The following is a 19883-nucleotide window of genomic DNA, read 5'->3' on the forward strand; positions in this document are numbered from 1 at the left end:
ACCAGGGCTTTCTGTGGGCCAGGAGCCACGGGAAGGGGAGGAGGGCAGGTTTGGGCCACGGTCACAGCCGGCGCTGCCGACGTGCCTCGAACCACGCTCGAGCCACCTCTGGGGCTGCAGCCACAGGAACTTAACAGTGAAGTTATGGAGACAGAAGAATTGCCTGAATGATGACAGGTTGTTATGGAATGGTCACTGGAAAGGGGAGACGGGCACCTGCCCCAGACCAGCGGGAGCAGCACGGCTGGACGGGCGGCCAGAATTCCCAACTCTGCTCCCTGTCCCAAAATGCAGGTTGATTTCTGACCTTAAACTATTTGACAGGCTTTCCCTGGAGCATCCAGCGTGGTTTCCATGGAAGTATCCTCTTTACAATGAGACAAAAATATGTCTGATCTCTTCCTAACCTGCTAGCAGTCCGGGAAGGAAAACAACAGGAGCCTCCATGGGAAAATATTTTTGCAGTTTTGCAAAGACATGGAAATCAGTGATACATAAAATGCTATATGAAACATCTTAAAGATCCAACCCACCATCTCTTTTCTCATTATGAAGAATATTTTACAAAACAAACAACCTCCTTCAAGTAGGTGCAGCTGTCTGCATCTAGCAAGCAAGGGGTACAAAGCTTGCACTCAGACAGCATTTCAGGCAACATTTAATAAAAACCTCAGAGATCTGGGTGCTGTTTTCCACACCATATAGTGTTTCCAGGAGTGGATCTCTCCAAACAGGAGATTAAAGATGGGATGGGTTTTTTTAAACATCTCTGTCCTGTTTTAAAAGGCTTGAAGTGCTGAAAGCGTGGTTATGTTTTATCTGACGTGAGTCTGAAAGGAAAAGGGGAGAAGGGGAGCGATGGAGTGAGCCAGTAAGAAACACAGTAAAAACCAGTCACCACCACCTAGACAGTCCAGCATGGATTAGACAGTTCAGCTGTGGATTTATACATTAAAATATTAGCATGGTGTCACTGGCAAAATTGAGTCATGGTAAGTCAAAGACACCATAGCTGCCTCCGTGTGAGTCTCAGAATTTAAGAACCATTAATTTTATTTCTATTTGTTCCATTTAATAGTAAGTTTGGCCCTCATATATCATTATATTACAAAGCACGTTGAACATCTTTGAATTCCAGTGAGGTTTTGTGAACAATTAAGTGGCTCTGTCTGCTGTCTTAAGTGGTCATGGTTCAAAAGAAGGGCTCCTGGTACTTGATAAAATTCCACTAATAAGAAGTAACCCTGTTCTGGGAAGGATTTCACCTCTGCTTTCACTTGCAGATGAATGAAACCCTCTCTCGTTCGTGATCCCTCTTTTGCAGGCACTGTCATTGCACCAACATTCCTCCACCACAGCCACGGCCACAGCCAAAATAACCCTCTGAACGAAACCAGCTGGGTCCTGCACAGCCAAATTTATGCTGGGAGGTTTTCATGAACAACAGCACAACGTACCTAGAGATGGGTGAAGCTTGGCATGTGCCAAAATAAAACAGTGGCACTTCTAAAATGTCTCAAAATTCCTGGGAAAAAAATCAGAAGTGGTAAAACGAGCGGGTTTAGATGTTTTATTTCAGCAAGGCCGAGACACTCGAGGGTTCTGACAGCTATGGTTGCTGAAACAACACTAAGAAGCATTTTGAACCAACCATAAGGTTTTGAAACTGTTGTTCAAATACTGATGAATTCCACGTGTGTGGAATACTTCCACTTTGGTAAAAGCTTACAAATATATAGTTTTCAAAGGGTACATTTTGGTTCCAACACACGTGTAACTCATATCTAGGCTCTCAGAAGCATCATAAATTTAAAGAAAAATCCAACTAAATCATAGCACTGTTTAATTTTTATTATCATTGTATTATTGATGCCATCAGTCGCTATTTTTTTAACCTTGCATAAAATCAGTTTGATAATATTGGCTTTCAGTAGCATGCACCTCCAATTTTTATAAAATCTGGGTGTTAAACTTAGAGAAAAGTAGTTTATTAGTTTAAGAAATGATGGTGTTTATTTGCATTCTCTTTATTCCAAAAGGGAAGAGCAGTCATATTCCTCCAGAAAGCAATGATAATTTGGTACCAGGACAAAACTGCAGAGGAAATCAAAGATGATGCCTCCAGAATCTCACAATTGAACATGCTTATGAACAGATATTTTTGCTTTTGTCAGCTGCTCAAACAAAAATCTGAGTACCCAGAATTGGCAAATTATCAGGAAAAAAAAAAAAGGCTACAAATGGATACAATATTTATACCAAAAAAAGAAACCAAATCCCCAAATTAATAAAATCCTAGGGGAGGTTCCCCACCCTGGGGGTTCCCACCTTCCCTTCATACACCAGGGGAAACAAGGCACAACTTGGGGGCATGTCATTCACCCTCCCCTGGCAGTGGGAAGAAATGACTGTGATTTTTGCTCTTTTTGCCCAAGCAACAAGACAAGAAAAGTGGAATATGTTGTCACTATGGCTCTTTGTGTCTCAATTATCTCGATAATACGATTACAATAAATGAATAAAGAAGAATAAAAGTAGCAGGAGCCTTCTCATTAATTTCAGCAAGACCAGAATGTCATGAGCTTGTCTTTTCAAAGGATCAAGATGCAGGGGGACATACTGTAAGTCTGCAATTACAATTGTGCATGTGCCTTTACATCTGGGTGGCCTATAGCATCAATTCTTTTGCTATTCAGAAAACGGGATTTAAATATTTTAAGACGGGTTTGTTCTCTGTGTCTCATCTCTATGTTCTCTGTGTCTTCACCTGTCTCTGCTCTCACTTTCAGGTCCTTAAAACAATGGCTTTTCTGATCTCCTTCCCCAGCAGTAAAACACATTCCATTATCACCAGTCTTTCCCACCACTAGCAAGTATGTCTTTGACTATCTGCATGCCAGCAATGGCTTGAAATGCAAACATATCCATTTCTCCCTCCAGCGCTGGCTCTCTCCTTGGAAAGCTTGCTTTTTCCGTGGAAGTTTCATAAACAAAATTCCATGGCACTGAATTATACCTTGTTTTAAGTAATCTGCTACTAGAGTGGCTCAAAATGCCCACCCTTTCCTTCTCCCAGCAGCCTGAGGGCTGTAGTGAGACAACAGTACCTGAAGTTGAAGTGTCCAAGGCCAGGCTGGGCAGGGCTCAGAGCAACCTGGACTAGTGGAAGGTGTCCCTGCCTGTGGCAGGGGGTTGGAATAAGATGATCTTAAAGGACCCTTCCAACCCAAACCATTCTATGACTGAAACACAGGGCCTGTGTCTACAGCAAGCACGTTCTCCTGAGCTGGCTTGGTGTCTGCTGGCTGTGAGATGAAGTGTGTTGACATGTGTGCTGACACTGATGCCACAAAGTGCTGCACAACACCCAGCCCAACAGGCTGCACTGACTGAGAAACTGCAACGGCACAGAACCAACCTGGGGCACAGCTTCTAACCTGGAAAGGGGCTGACAAAGCTCCAAGTGCAACTGTAAACAAGGACTCATCAGCCAGGAGTTTCCAAGAAGCTCCATGGTGATCTATTCTCAGCTATGTGACATCCTTCCTGGAAGAAAACACGAACTCATGTTCTAATAGGGCTGCAGGTGACACAACACGGCAGAGCAATCACCGAGGGAGAGGACTGTCACTGCCAAGGGGTTGGCCAAGGGGAGGCAAGGGGGTCCCTCACACTTCAGTGGGGCCGAGCTGTGCTCCCCAGCTCCGTGCTCACAGGAGGCAGGGATGTGTCCTGGGGGTCAGAGATGCTCCAACAGGTTTGGGGATGGCGGTGGTTCGTTGGAAGCTGACAGATGGGGAGGTCGGGCTCCCCAGCACCAAGGACACTGCAGGAGCTGCTTCCCTGGCACCCAGGCAGCTGCTGTCAGAGCTCAGCAGTGCATGCAGAGCCCCAGGTCTGCACTTCGGGGGTGCCAGCCCCTGGCAGTGCAGCAGGGCCGTCAGTCATGGCCAGCCATCCTGCTGAGGAGCAGCAGGATGTGTCCTCCTGTCCCCACGGAGCAGGGACACGCTGTCCTTCTGTCTGGACCGTGGTGCTCACCCTGCCTTCTCAGGGCCCTGCTGTGATTTAAAAATATCCCTTCCCAGACTCTCAGCAAAGACACAAATCTGGTTTGCAGTTTAACTCCTAGGGCAGCACTTGATACAACTGCTGAAACGCCTTGTATCAACTTGATACACTTGATACGAGGCGTAACAGACCATTTAGACACCAAAAACGTATGAATACCCAAGGCTTTGCGTGGAATTTCACATTGTATCTTTATTTTTAAAAGATAAGGGGAAGCTATGCAGGGAAATACCACCCTTCAGTATCCACCCACTACAAGCTACTGTCAGAAACGGAATGCTGAGCTAGATCAGCCTTTGGTCTGAAACTATTTTTATGCTCCTGTTCAGTTGTACACAGTGTCTGAGGGTAGTACTGTAGGAAAGGATGCAGAGCTTTCTGTGCTTCTGGTATTACTGGTGTAATTCCCACTGGAGGGCCAGTACATTTAGAGCCCACAATTCATAAAGGATGCTGACAAGCTGCAGAGAGCTCAGAGAGGAATATGAAGGATGAAAAAACAGCCTTTACAGCTACATATCCAGGAGCTCGATCTATTTAGTTTGTGAAGAGAGGAGGTTAAGGGATGACTTGGTTAAAGACTATCAGTGTTTACAGGGAGAATGAAATGTTGAGATCAGGGCCCTCAATTAGCAGAGGAAAACCCTGACACTGAAAACAGACAAGTTCTAACTGGAAAGATGGGGCACATGTTTACCAGTGCAAATAATGAATTTATTACCAAAACTAGAGCTGAAGCAGATAGGATGACTCTTCATTACAGGGTTTTTTTGAATAACATTTGGATGCTTTTTTCCTAAAGAGACATGCTGAAACTCAAACAAGTGCAAACAGAAGCAGCCTTATACCTCTATCATCCAAGGCAACAAACAGTAGTTTGCCTTTTTTTAACATTGACAGCCTTCTCTCCCTTCTATCAGCACTCCTGGCAGCAATTCCAAGTGTGTAACAGGTGAGAGTTAGTTCTGACCACAGATCCTCCTGGCAGATCTGGTCTGTGTTTGTGCCAGCACCAAGCAGATCTCTTGTCTCTCTGCTGAGAGCCTCTCGCCTGCACGTGCCTTCCTGAGCCACAGTGACACTGGTGCTCCATCTCCTCACCACTGAAGCCAGGAGCATTGCACAGTCCACCTCCACCAGTGCCTCCCCCGCCTCCTCCTGGTGCTGCCAGCAGCAGAGACTCCTCTGACCCACTCTGGTCCAAGCAATCCCAACCAGTCCTTAGTTACCCACCCTCGTTTCCCTGACACCCAATGTCAGCCGCCCTCGCTGTGCTTTAAGCCCATTCCTCTGTGCCCTATCCAACAGGATCATGGAGAACAGATTATCCCCTCCTTTGAAGGCATTTAAGACCATTTTCATGCCTCACTACAGTCTCATCCTGACTCCACCAATTCTTTCTCCCTTTCCTGGGAGGCCCCAGCTCTCATTAGTTTGCTGCTGGACTCATTCCAAGGGCGCCTCCTCTTGCTTGAAATGCCACTGCCCAAACTCCACATGGGGCTACAGGCGTTCCACAAACACACACCAAAACCCCAGGGTCTGTCATGTGTGTCTGAGAGCAGGACTTTGCCCTCTTTTAATCCCATCTTGTCTCTCAGCAATATAACATTTTGCACATTATCGCCCCAATTATAAAGGCTCGTAGGTGATAATGAGATTGCACTGGATATATTCCAGCAAAGCACATTCTAGGTTTTACTAACTTCATTAACCAAGAAAAGCTGGTTAATGGCTGAAAAGTGCAATGATGCACATAATCACACCAGTTGCTTTGCTCCTACAATTATATTATTAAGATGGATCTTTGAGGTACAATTTTCATGTATAATTAGTGGTTTATCCCTCCAGGAAAAAAAAAAAAAACAAACTAATTCAAAAGCACCCAAAGATTTGAACAAAACAGTTCTTACTGCAAACACAAATGAAGTCATGCTCTCAGGGTCAGACTGCAAATGGGATTTGTGAGAAAACAGGAGTGCAAGAATTTAGAAGCTTAGCACAGGCTCCTCAGGGATGTGAAATGCCAGAGTGCAGGTTGCAACCCACTGCACACTGGGAGCACCCCATCTCACGTGGCATCCGTAGGTATCCATTCCCAGGGCTCCCAGGGGTAAGGAATGAGGATGGGCAGGAGCCAGATACACCCCAAGCTCTGTGCAGGAGGGACCCCACAGCCCAGAAAGCCTTGGGGGCAGATGGTGTTTGTGTCCCAGCCTGAGCTGTGAGCACGGGCACGAGCTGGGCTGGGAGGAGGGCAGCCAAGGAGCAACTGTGGCTTCTGAGAAGAATTTGATCCCAGACTATACCAGAAATGTAAAACATTTAGGCTGATTCAAAATTATTTCCTGCTGCTTTCTTGACTTCAGTGTTCTTCAGTATTTTATTTTCTTGGTCATCACTGTTCTTCCCAATAGAGGCAACTGCAATTTCAGATTAAGGAAGTCAGCACCACCAAGCAGGCAGGGCATTGAAGAATCCTCTGTTTACTCCTTTCACCAAATAACAAAACATAAAACCAGTGCAAATTTTCACACATAGTTTTTAAGTACAAGCCTGATTTTGCCCAATTCCTTTTCTCTTTCAGCTAAATTGCACTTATCAGCTTGACAAAAAAATGCAATGACTGTTTTTCACTAGGAATTTTTTACAAATTTAATCAAGCTGTCAGAAGAAATGTTATTATCCTCACCGTGTGAAACTAATATATCAGGAACTTATCTACTGTCTTACATGTGTGTATGACATTTATGTGGATCAACTAACATATATATCTTCTGCCTGGTAAAATTTCACACAATAAAAAAATCTTCAGAAGTGAATTTGTGGTTGTCTTAAAGTCCTTAATATGGCTGGCTCTGCCTAGGAGCTTAGTGGGAGACTTTGCTGGATTTAATCAGCCAGGCAGACCTCAGAAATTCTGCTGGAATTCTTGTTGCTATTAGAAATATGCACTAGCGTTTGCTAATTCAGGTTCAGAACTGATTCAGAAACTAAAAGCAATAAATCCTCGTGCAAGTATCAAGCTCTCTCAAGTATATCCTGCAGCAGTCATTTTTGGAGAGGAGGAATACGTAAAGGAATGTAGAGTGTCTAGCCAAAATTTCATTGGAACTGCTGTTTTCAGTGAACCCAAAGATTTGTCCAAAACAGAAAGCCTCTGATTTTTCCCAAATGCTCTGGCTTGGCCTTCCACTTCCATGACCCTGCACTAGACCAAGTTGCTGAGAGCCTCATCCAGCCTGGCCTTGGGCACTTCCAGGGATATCCAGAGATATTCAGTAATAATAAAGTTCAACGATACAGAGTTGATTTGATTCAGTACCAAACTGTAAAGCCAGCACATTTTCTGTGACATTTCAGGTTCACAGGATCTTTGCAGAAGAACCTGGTTTGCAGTTTCAGCATGAGTCTGATTTGCTGTAAGAAGGAAACCTCATTTGATATTTAGAAACTGAAGTGCTTATAGCATTTCTTACATTTCCCTGATGTATTTATACAATGCATAAACACAAATTGTTCCTAAGCAAAAAAAGAAAAACTTTCAGTTTTCAGAAAAAACTGTTTGATTTTCTCATAAACAGCATGAATTTCTATGCCACTTTGACATTCCTCTCCATGAGTTACTATATCCTCAGGAAAAATATGCTTCTGCTGATAAACATTTGGCTCTTGGTTTGTACTTGTGTTCTGCAGTAGTTTGGATGGGCAAGTCAAAACCCTGGCTGGTTGTCTATGACCTTTGCATTCTCCTTTAAATTCCAAGCATTTGCAAGAGATGATGGAAGAGCTGATAGTGTCTACTGTTTATCAGCCACGATAATTCAAGTGGGTACATTTTCGATTGTAAAAATAGTCTTGTAATGGATTTTTTTTTTTAACAGCTATTTCCAACACTCTCAGCAGCGCTCTGCATTTGAAGATTTAAAAAGGTCTGTGTCCAGAAAGCACTTTGCCTCCTGATAACCAGCTCAGCTTCAGCTGAAAAACTTTTTTGGAGGAGAGGAAGTTGAGTTTCTCTTCTCTCTGCACTGTCAGCCCCCAGAGCATGGAGTCTGTTCTGCCCCTAATTGCTGTGCCCTGGAGAGGGCTCAGCGGTGTCCTTGGACCCCCACACACCCCTGTGCACTCCCGTGGCTACAGCCACAGCCAGGCTGGTGCTGCCAGGGGGCAGCTCTGGCTCTGCTGAATGCCCAGGTTCAGCTGCTCTGGGTTCAAGTTGCCACTGCTGGAGATAAAACAAAACAGGGAAAATGATGGCATTTTGCTGGAAAATCAAACATTCAACAGTCAAGCAGAGAAGTATTGAGGTTGCCCATATAATTTCTGCTGTGGTGGGCACATTACTTACTCAATGCCAATGTTGTGCTCCTGTGAGCACCTTTATTTTCTCCTCTCACCTCTTTCCAGTTGTCTGCACGCAACGAGGTGGAGCAGCAGTTCTTAGAGAGCTGGCTGCTGCTGTGTGCTGGCCTGCATTTTCAGTGGCTGAATCAAATTAAGAGACGGCTACAAATACACAACTTCCCCCCCAGCTCTGTGTGCCTGGGTAACCATTTGCTGCAGTTGCCTGAGGACTGTCATGTAACTCCTAGGCTGAGGATGACTGATCTGGACAGTCTCTCCTGCCTCCAGCAGGAGCATGGAAGCTGTGGTCTGCACCATGGAGGAGTTTAATACCCTGGTACAGAAACACCTAATGTGTTCAGTTATGCAGAAATAGCCCACTGTGCTCAGCACAGATTACAGGAAGGCAGACCATCACTGCCCCCTTTGCAGTCTACCTCCTGTGTGGCTGCTTCCACACAACAAAAGAAAAAGTACATCTTCAGTGAAAGATTCCCAAAACCAAAGTCATTTTTCATGGCTGGTTTTACATCCCTAATCCTCCATCCCAGTGAGGTTTTGCCGGTAAAAAGGGCTTTACCTTTCTTACCAACAGCCTCATGCCAGCTCGAGCCCTCCTTTCCTGAAGCCTGGGAGCTGCTGTGCCTGGGGTTCTCACACCAGTGTCCTGGAGCAGGGGCTTCCTCCCCAGACCACCCACCAGTACAGCCACCCCACATCCACTTATGGCACAAGCCCTGTGCCCCTCTCCCCTTCCAGAGGGAAAATGCCAGGGAAAGCACTTCTCCCAGGGGCACAGTGAACGTGGGTGCTGGAGCCTCTTAGCAGACTCCAGGCTGAAGCTCTGCTTCCATGGCTTGTGTTTGTATCCACTGAAACCTAACTCACCCCTGTTAGTCCTGCCAGCTGCTTCCAATCTTCTAAACAGAAGGATCTCTCTGTGCTATAAACTTCAGCTTTCCAAACACAAGCATCATCTGTTAAGCCAAAAGCTTTAGAAAGGATCCCTGAACACCAGGCTGAGTCCAACCAGCACAGGGCATATCTTCCCTGTGTCAGCAGACACCTAATGTATTTTTAGTGCTGTCAGAAACAAACCACTCCTTGATACTCCGGGGGGGGGAGGGGGGGGGGGAAATCATGCAGAAGTGGCAGTGAAGCCAATATTTTAAAAGACCCTTTCGAGAACTTGCCAGCCTCCTGGGGGAGCTTGTCAACATCTCCCACATTAAATGAAAGTCACTTTAAAATCCACAGGGGTTTTAAAGAAAAGCTGGAACATATCAAAGCTGCTGGGATGGCAAGCTTCATAACGTGCACAGTACATCAACACTTACAGACACTAAATCCTCCCCGGCCTCAAGGGAGCTCACAGCCCCCTGGAGCAAACCCTTTCCTAATGTATCTCTCAAATGAACTGCTAATCTCCTCTCTAAACTTGACAGCTGTCCTGCATGCTCTCAAACCCCCCTGTGTGTAAATCCTTCTATAGTTCTTGTTAAATCACTTGCTGGATCATTTTTCCTTTAATATGAGGAAAGAAATCTTTCCTCCAACCCCATACAAAGACCTCCCTCACTGGTTGTTGTATATATTCCCAGGGGGCATCTTGGGTTTTACAGACTCCTCTGGCCAGTGGGATGTCCTACACCAGTCCCCCCAGGCAGATTGCTCCCTCCCAGCAGTTCTGATGGGAGCTGATCCCGTGCTCAGATCAGCTTGAATCGCTGACACGGTTCCTCAGTGCTCTGAGGGAGCAGAAAACTTTCCCCTTTGCTGGGCAGAGTTTGGCCCATGGTGTTGAATCCACAGTGCCAACAGCTATTTGTCACTCCTGTTCCAGATGATAGTTTTCCAGGGTTGCTGCTCAGCCTTGCCACAAGAACTCATATGAGACACCACCAAGACATCTGTGGTCTTACACTGTCCAAGTCCCAACTAGGGTTGCTGGAAGGGTAGTTTGGGATAGGGTCAGAAATAATCCCAACTTCCATCTGAGGACAAAGCAGTAGTTTCTCATGCAGTCCTCAACGTTTCCAATGAAAAACGTTTCAAATGAAAAACATTTCACAGAACTCCAAAGCACCAATGCTGTATCCTTCCTAGAAACAGCTACTTGTCCATTAGCTGTTCTTGACCACATATTTTGTTTGCTGCTTGAAACTGGTGAAGAGCTTCACTGAGACATTGATTTGTTCCAATGTCAATAGTGGCATTCCCTACTCTTGCACCCAACAAACCAGATTTTTTGCGACGTGACACCCAACAAGTTGGCACAAGGTTGGTGCAAGTCTGATGATCCCCAACAGAGGTTGGTCTCTGCAGAGACCTAATGCCTGACTGAGCTGTTGAGTCTTTGCTCAACACCTGGAATGCGAGGGGCCATTGGCAAAAATCTGGACAGAGAAAACATCAAAATAACTTTTGCAACATATCTTGTACACTTGGATTGGCAACACACACGAGCTCTGCCAAGAGCTGTCAGAGGGTGCTGTTACTGCAGTGTTGGTGATGCGTATCTATCCTTCACAGTGTTTTTCTAGTGAGGATATTTTTTGTTTTGCTCCATGTTCTTCATCCCTCCCTGCATTAGCAGTGAGGGGAACAGGGCTGTTTACCTCTCTGCCTGTGCTACTGACACTGCTACAGCAGTGATTTGAAATTACTGCCTCTCCAAGATTGTCTCTTAAAATGTCCACAGAAGAAGATGAGCCACAACAATTGCCTCAGGATGTGATGCTCCACCACTCTGACCGATCACCCCACACTGTTTCACCCAGTTGTCACCTCTGTTTTATTGTATTCAGAGGCAATGGCCCCAATGGACCAGCCACAAAATGCTCCACTGAAGAGAGGAGAGGTGTGTCACATAACTGCATCTCGGAGACTGAGCTCTGGGCTGAGCCTGACACCACACAACTGTGAAATGTCCCTGTGGTCACCTGGTGCAGAACCGTGTCCCACCATGAGCACGGTCTGGAACAGGATTTCCTTTGCAAATGTTTTCGGTACTGAAGCAAGTCCCATTTTCCAACCAAAGAATTCACACTCCAGCCAGCTGTACTCCCTGCAGCCATCTGCATTGTTCCTTGGTCCTTGATACACCCACTTCCCAGACATTTCACATGGCTGGAGAAGCATATCAAACCCTGGAGAGGTGTTTCTGATATCTGAGCTCATGAAACCTGCCGATCTCAGGTGCAAACAAAAGCACACTGTGAAGCTGCTCTACCTGCCAGAGGAGCACCTGTTAGACCGACAAATCAGGGCCGTGCACAGGGGAGACAGATTCCCCTCTGACAAAGCTCCACCCGCCGTGCTCAGCCCAGCAGCTCTTACCAGGGGCTGGAAATCAATAGGATCTTTACCTGTGGCTGCATTGCCAACTCCTCTTGCCCAAATGGAAGAGTACACGTGTGATGCTTCCCAAAGGATGATCTGGTTCCTGGGTGGCCAGACTGGATGGGAATCATCGGGGTCAGCGAGGGGGGGACTTGCCTGTCCCCACCACGGCCCCTCGTCCAGCAGCACGGCAGCTGCTCTGCGAGCACCGTCAGCGAGGGAAGCGCTGGGCTACCCACACTCACCGGGCTCAGGGGGGTGCTGCAGGACACCGGTGCCCACCCTGCTGCCCAGGGTCCCTCCACGTCCACCCACTGCACACAGTGCCCTCACAGCCTCAGTGTAGGTCAGGCCTGGCCCTTTTTTGGGCTGAATATTCCAGACTGGTTCCCCATACCTGAGCAGCACTCCAGTGAGTGCAATGTCCCTCCACTCCAGTGAGTGCACATACCTGAGACACCATCACAACCTTTTAGTCTCTTTTAGTAAAACCAATCAAACCCGCTGACTAAGAGGGGTCCGAAGAGGAGATCCCCTCTGCCCCACACAGCTCACGGGCACCTACGGGGATGCACCTGCTGCCTTTCTCCAGCTAAGGAGGCACGAACCGCTTCCCACTTGGGCGGCACTGAACTTGTTCTGTGCCCGCACATCGCTCTGCTGCGGGTGGAGCGGGTTGGTTTCGTACCGCGCTGCGCCGTCAGTGCGACGGTACCGGGCTGGGAGCGGTGTCACGGCACCGGGCTGGGAGCGGTGTCACGGCACCGGGCTGGGAGCGGTGTCACGGCACCGGGCTGGGAGCGGTGTCACGGCACCGGCACGGCAGTGAGGCCGCGGGAGCATCCGGGACCGGCCCGTGTGGTCCGGACCCGGGCACCCGATCCTGGGTCCGCTCCCCATCCCAGTCCCGATCCAGATCTCGATCTCGATCTCGATCCCGCTCCCAGTCCGGATCCCGGTCCCGGTCCCGGTCCCGGTCCCGGTCCCGGTCCCGGTCCCGGTCCCGGTCCCGACTCCGCTCGGCGGCCGCACCTGCGGGGTTGACGCGCACCCCCAGGGCCGCTTGGCCACGCCTCCCTCCGCCCCTCAGCCAATGAACGGGAGGGGGCTCTGTCCGGCGGCCAATGGGAGCGCGGCGGGCGCGCCCCCGCCCCCTATTTGAGGCGCCGAGCGCGGCCGCGCGCTCGCAGAGGCGGCGGAGCGGGCGGAGGGAGCGAGGCCGGGAGCGGGACCCGGAGCGGGAGCAGGAGCGGGAGCGGCCCCGGGAGCGGACGGTGCGCCCGGCGCTGCCCCGCACCGCGCTCGAGGGAGGGGCCGCTCCCATGGAGGCATTCCCCGGCACCAAGCTGGAGCAGCACCGGCACCTCCCGCCCGTGGAGTGCCTGCCGGGCGCCCGCTACGGCGGCCGGAGCCACAGCGCCTGCGGGAACGTCTTCAACTCCTGGAACGACTACCTGGGGCTGGCCACGCTCATCACCAAGGCCGTGCGCCCCGGCAAGGGCTTCGGCGCAGAGCCCCCCTCGGTGGTGGTGGCGGCCGCCGTGCCGCCGGCCGAGGAGGAGGAGGAAGAGGAGGAGGAGGAGGAAGAGGCGGCGGGGCCGTACTTCGAGGGCGCGCTGGACTTGCACGACCTGGACCTGTGCGGGCATCACCATCACCACCACCACGGCGAGGGGCTGCTGGAGGAGCGCTTCGCCGACTTCAGCCCGTTCCCCGGGCGCGGCGGCCCCGCCGCCGTGGTGTTCGACTGCTCGGGGGAGCACCCGGGCCGGGAGGGCTCTGCCTGGGGCGGCGTGGTGGTGGCGGGGCGGCTGCCGGCGCACCCGCGGGCCGCCTCCCGCCTGCTCAAGCCCGAGCTGCAGGTCTGCGTCTTCTGCCGGAACAACAAGGAGGCGGTGGCCCTCTACACCACGCACATCCTCAAGGGACCCGACGGCCGCGTCCTCTGCCCGGTGCTGCGGCGCTACACCTGCCCCCTCTGCGGCGCCAGCGGCGACAATGCCCACACCATCAAGTACTGCCCCCTCTCCAAAGTGCCGGCGGCCCGGCAGCTCCGGCACGCCCGGACGGCGCTGGGCAGGAAGGGCCGCTGACCCCCGGGACCGTCCCCCGGCCCGGTGACACTGCCCCGGCCGGTGCGCGCTGGCCCGCGCCGAGCCCGGCGGGGACTGCGCGGCGGAGATGCGCTGTGTTTGTTTATTGTAAGAAAGAAAATATATCTATATGTGGTTTTTACGGAGACGGCGAGATCTGACTTGCGGGGAGCGGGTTCGGAGGGTCGAAGCAGCCGCCGGGAGGGTCGCGGGGGTCTCAGGTCGCCCGAGGAGGGGCAGCGCCGCCTCCTGCCGCCCGGCCCGGAGCGCATCCCAGACCGGGATCCTGCGGGGCTGCACCGCGGGGGGCGGGCCGGAGAGCTGTTCTTAATTGCCACTTAATAGCAGGGTGTTTAATTAGGGTACGACACTACGCCTTTCGGGTCTTAAAGCAAACATCCCATCGGTTTCCTTTGCCGGTCTTAAAACCGGTGTGCAAATCGCGATCAAACCTGCCCTCAGTAGTTAACTCCTGCTTCCCGAAATCGCAGCATCCTACCTGGAGCGGTGCCCCGCGGTCACTCGTGAGCCGTTCCACTCGTGAGCAGGGATGGCGCTGGCCTCGCAGGTCCCCGCATCGGATGCTCGGCTTTGGGGAAGGTCTGAGAGGAGGAGAAAACACCGAAGTGCATGTTTAAAAACGTGATGACTCTGGGCCAGGGTGCAAACGGAGTCCTTTCTGCTGACAGAAAGGCAGTTACAATGGCACAGAACAAGATTTGATGCAGCTGTGTTTGTAGTGGTGAAGGGGGAGGTGATGTGAAGCCTGGAGGAAAAAGACCTGGACAAAGCAGGAAGCTGTGACCATAGGATAATGGAAGAAAGGGAGGTTGTGTATTTTGAAGAGCTCAGAAAATGTGGCTTTAACTCATTGCAAGTAGAAGGGATCTACCCATGTGGTTAACAAATATCCTTAACACTACATAGACTGTACAAAGCATAAGAATTATATTGAAGATCTGGACTACCCTGGGTGATGGCAGATCCTTGGTACTGAATATCAGCCAGGGCTATGTTGTTTGTAATCCTCAAAAGACCAGAAATTGCTTATTTTCTGACTCAGAGGAAGGAGAAGGAGCAGCAGCAGGCTTGTAGTTTGCTTAGGATTCCTCCAGAGCCAAAAGGCAGGTGCAGGAGTTTTCAGAGCAGAGTGTTTGTTACACTGCAGATGGCTTTGTGACACCTGGGATGTGGAGGGGTGCTCTGTCCAGGGAGGATGCCCTAATGAAAGCAGGGAGGTGAAGAGGGCCTTGTGGAGGAACTGCTGGGGCATCACCAGGACCCTGAGAAAGGAGATGGGTCCTGACAGGAAAAGGGAACCAGGAAAGTGAGGGGTGATTCACACTTGTGCAGTTTCCTTTTGAAAAGCTACTCAGCAGGGTGGGAGATGGGATCGAGAGAAGAGGGGGAGAACAGGACAGTCAAGAGCGGAGTCGAAACATGTGTGGGATGGGCTGGGGATGAGGGTCCAAGGTTCATTATTCATCGCAGCTGTTGGGCCACAGCAATTAGGAGGGAGAACCTGATTTTGTGTGGAAGTGTTCCTTTAAATCTCCATCAGATGACTCCAAAGATGGTGTCAGCTCTAATTACCAAATGCAGTGGGGCTTGCATTAAATAACACTCAGTGGCTGCAGTTACCCTTGTGGCAGCCTCTCTCCTTGTGCTATATACCATTACTTATTGTCTCCTGCTCCATGGGGTGTGCACCACTGGCTCTTCTAAGCTGTTAGAAGTTAGATGTGTTTGGTTTTGTGATTCCTGGTCCACGTAGGTTTAATCTGTGTCCACCACACATTAGAATCAAGCTCAAGTGTGATGCTGTGGGAAGAGTTTTCTTCTGTATTTTTGTTTCCTTGTGGGAAGTTTTGAAGATCCGTATATACATTTCAATGCAGTTGACTGTTACTGGACACAAAAGCAAGAAAGATCTAAGTAAATCTGTCTCGGGTGTTTTCTGAGGGTTAACTGGCCGGGCTGGATTGGAGTTGCTTCTTGCAGGGTTTGCCATGTCCCTGCCCCACCTCTCTGCTCTTTACATTAAGCTGCTGTGCAGTACCAGCCCTGGAAATCCATCAGGATACCAGCAGATCCCCTGCCTCGGATGGCACTGGCCTAGTGCAGCATCTGTGTGAGAGGGAAAGGGTTGTATTGACGGCCTGGGCTCTGTTCCTCTCTCGTCCCACATGTGCACAACCTGGCTGTGGGAAGGCCAAGAGCTGCCTGTCATCGCTGGCACGTGGCATGAGGCATCTGATCAGAGTCTTAACAGGTAAAGTGGGAGAGTAACAGCTTCGAAAGACCAGCTGGGGATGGGGAGAAATAAAACAACAGACTGTTCCAGAGAGGAGATGATGAGATTCAGCATCGGCAACAGACAGCCTGAGAGCAAGGCTCTTCAGTTACTTTACATGATCATTCAACAGGACAATTTCCCCTTCTAAGTTTTACAAGTAAGAGTCTAACAAAGACTAAACCTTTAAGGATATTTTGATTGGTCTTTTTAAAGTAAGCTCCTGTGATTTCTGGTGCACCAGCACACTCCTTGTGGCACTGAGTAAGCAGGAGCATGCTTGTTCTTGGTCAGTCTGAAAAGCTTACTACAATTCATAGTGTTTGTAGAGCTACTTTGATTCCTTAAATACTGGGAACCACTTACATTAGTAATTTAAATCCTAGGAACAGCAAAAAGCTGAATCTGAAAGCAGGTCAGTTTAGAGCTGTTATATGCTCTGCAGAAGAGGTCTATGAAAAGTGAGATATTATTTCACTTTTCTACAGGCATCTGCAAATCAAAATATTATGGCCACGTGTTTAAACCAAATACTATATCTTCAGAGAATTGCTTTATTACAGGGAAATATTCCTATGCATGTTAGTGATGGGATCTTTTCCATAGCAATGTTCTGGCAAGAGAAGCGAACACAATATTGGATAATCATCCTCAGCTGATACTAGTCTTGGCAAAAAGCAAGTTGCTCCTAATTAAAAACTACTTTCAGATGTATAGATAACTTGATCCAGCTGAAGTCAGGTAAGTCTGTGCCCATGTTTAGTGGAAATCCTGTCGGGACAGGTTGCTCTCAGGTAACTGCCACAGGAGTAAACCACAATGGCTATAAAATGTCCTTCCCTCCTAGAATGGCAGCTTCACCCACCCACCAGGTTAATATACACTGGAGGTAGTTTGCCAACAGTTGCATAGGGAAGAAGATGATTAATTTTAATATGCCAGTTGTCTGGGCAAAACACAAGTGCTACACTAAATCCAGAAAGAGATGTAGCAAAGCCAGTAGGTTGTCCTCCTGCCCAAGTGTGAAAGGGCTAAGAGCTTAAATTGCAGCAAGGGAGGTTTTGATTAGCAAAAATCCAGTGGAATAGCTTGTAGAATCTCCATCCTACCATAATTAAATGCCTTAATAATTCTGTTTAAGAGGAGGATCAAAGAAAGTGTAGAGCATTTCAGTTCCAGCTGGTCCTGCCATGGCAAAATGTGTGTTTTTGTTAAGCCACTTGTGTGCCTACTTCTTGCAGTGCTGCAATAAACCACACAGGATGGGTACCAGTGCCTGAATCACAGGGAAATTTTGGATCTTGCATTTCACTGACCCAGCACCTTCCCTTTGTAGGCTCCCACCATTCAGCAGTACCTTTTAGTTAAAGGAGGAAAAGCTGCTTACATGTAGCAGTTCCTGTCAATGAGTGCAGCCCAAGGGCATTCAAACCACAAAGATGTTTCATTTACAATAAGGCAAACCTCCCAGTACTCTTGCTGTTTGAGGTGTCTCCTGGCTGCCCACCAGCCCACCCTGACATCCTCCTGGTCCTGCCCATGGCCACACTGAGGCCACCAAGGTCATGGCATGTCCTGGGGCTGTGCTTAGTCAGGAGCTGCACTCATTGCCCTGCCCTGCCAGTCCTCATAAATACTGATATTGTAAAAAACTTCTATTAGTTTTTATAACAAAGGCACTCTAGAGAAAACTTAATTAGAATGCCTATTATGCCCTGCTTCTGCTGGGGACGGGCTGGGTCAGTCTGTGGGCTGCTCTGGGAGCAGCAAACAAACAAACAGCCCTGTTCATACCTGACCCCTGCCTTGCTCTGCTCCTGGAGATTCGTTTCAATTGAGCAACACCTGGATCCATTTAAACAGCAGCAGCCTTAAGCTCTGTCTTCTAAATACAACCTGTGACAGTTTGTATTCTTCTAAGGTTCACTGAAAACTTTCGTTCTTCAGCTGAATGTGATTCAATCAAACAAAGCAAAGGTTGGCAGAGAACTCATTTGCCTTCCTCAGGTAATCAAACTTTGTGCTCATGTCTAATGATGGCAGTAGATGGAGGTTTGAGCTGTTGCATCTGGTCAGTAGTGGGTTTTGATCACTGTAGTTAGTATTGTGTCTAAAACCATCAAGCAGTAAAATAAACACACTGGCATGTCTGCAAAGCTCACATCTCCCAGATCTTTTCTCAAGCTGCCCAGTCCTTGAGAATTTTACATGTGTTGGCAACATTATCACAGTCTCAAATAATGGAAGTTAATAACACAGATGGGGGAACAGAGCTTTAGCTGGTGCAGTGATCACTGACATCCATTCCTGTGTAAAACTGTCTTTGTACGGATACTATTAAAACTATGTAACTGAAGGTATAACAATCACTTTTTACATATTACAGTGGCTGGGGAGAGGCAAATGTACCTGTCTTTTTCAAAGACTGAAATGATCATCTGAAAAACTACAGGCCAGATGGTGTTGCTTCAGTCCCTGGGAAAATCACAGAGGAAGTCCTTTCAGAGCCTGTTTTTGGGCACATGCAGGAGTTGAAGACTGGGAACAGCCAGCAGGCATTTACTGAGGGCAAACCATGCCTGGCTAGCCTGCCTTCTACAACAAAATAACTTTGTGGCCAAGGGAAGGAGCAGTGGATGTTCTTCATCTCAACTGTAGCAAGGGTGTCAGTGCTGTCACACAATATCCTGGCACCCAGGTGAGGATGTTGCAGCCCACACAACAGTGGGCACAAAAACTGGCTGGATGTTTGGGCTCAGCACAGAGGGCTGGGCTGCAGCAGGTGAGGGGCATCCAGGGGGCTGCCCTGGGACCAGCCCTCTCCAGGCTCTGGAGGCAGCCACGGGATGTGCCCTCAGCAGAGCTGTGGATGCCACTGGAGTGGGAGGACCAGCCCACAGACCTGGGACAGGGCTGCTCTCCAGAGGGACCCACAGGCTGGGCAGGAGCCTGGTGCATTCAACGAGAAGGGCAGGGTCCTGCCCAGCCAAGGAAGGAGTCCTTGCAGTCACGGGCTGGGAGGTTCAAATGCCCCTCGGAAAAAGGGGAGCACGAGGCAGCAGATCCCAGGCTGTTTGAACTGGACCACAGCCTGCAGAAGGGAAGAATCTCAGCACTCAGCAGATCCATCCTGACCACTGTGTGCCCTCTGGGGTTCCATTCCCCCCACACAAGGACATTGCCAAATCTGAGTGAGTTCAGCAGAGGGCTGACAGGATAGTCAGGGCTGGAGCACATGCCTTGGGAGGAAATGCTGAGGGAAAAGGGCTGGTTCAGCCTGGAAAACAGGAAGGTTTTAGGGAGACCTCACAGCAGTCCTACCACTTCCTACCAGTACCTGGAAAATTCAGGCTTTTCACAGCAGTGCACAGGCAGGGAGACACAGGGTAGAAGCCAAAAAGAGAGGGTTAAGCTTTTGGGGGGTCACAGAAACGAGCAGAAGGCTGGAGCACCTTCCTACGAGGAAAGGCTGAGAGAGTTGGGGTTGTTCAGCCTGGGGAACAGAAGGCTCCAAGGAGACCTTATTGTGGCCTTTCAGCACTTAAAGGGAACCTATAAGAAGGATGGAGACAGATTTTTTGGCAGGACCTGTTACAACAGGACAAAGGGTAATGGCTTTAAACTGAAGGATGGTCAATTTAGGTTAGATACAAGGAAGTTTTTTTGCAATGAGGGTGGAAAACACTGGCACAGGTTGCCCAGACAGAGGGTGGATGCTCCATCCTTGGAAACATTCA

General features: G+C 49.2%; 1 protein-coding gene across 1 annotated transcript; it reads left to right on the forward strand.

The window, feature by feature from the left end:
* The first annotated feature begins 12994 nt into the window (after window positions 1–12994).
* Window positions 12995–15797, forward strand: NANOS1 (nanos C2HC-type zinc finger 1). The gene has a single exon (XM_027746483.2). It carries the CDS (start codon window positions 13083–13085, stop codon window positions 13851–13853), a length of 771 nt encoding a protein of 256 aa, XP_027602284.1. The 5' UTR covers window positions 12995–13082; the 3' UTR covers window positions 13854–15797.
* The last annotated feature ends 4086 nt before the right edge of the window (window positions 15798–19883 follow it).

This window comes from Pipra filicauda, unplaced genomic scaffold (assembly GCF_003945595.2).
Source record: "Pipra filicauda isolate LSUMZ 115617 unplaced genomic scaffold, ASM394559v2 scaffold53_size3534045_pilon, whole genome shotgun sequence".
Lineage (NCBI taxonomy): Eukaryota > Metazoa > Chordata > Aves > Passeriformes > Pipridae > Pipra > Pipra filicauda.

Excerpts from the sequence above, each read along its gene's own strand:
- NANOS1 (XM_027746483.2), top strand. The coding sequence starts at position 13,083 with ATGGAGGCATTCCCCGGCACCAAGCTGGAGCAGCACCGGCACCTCCCG.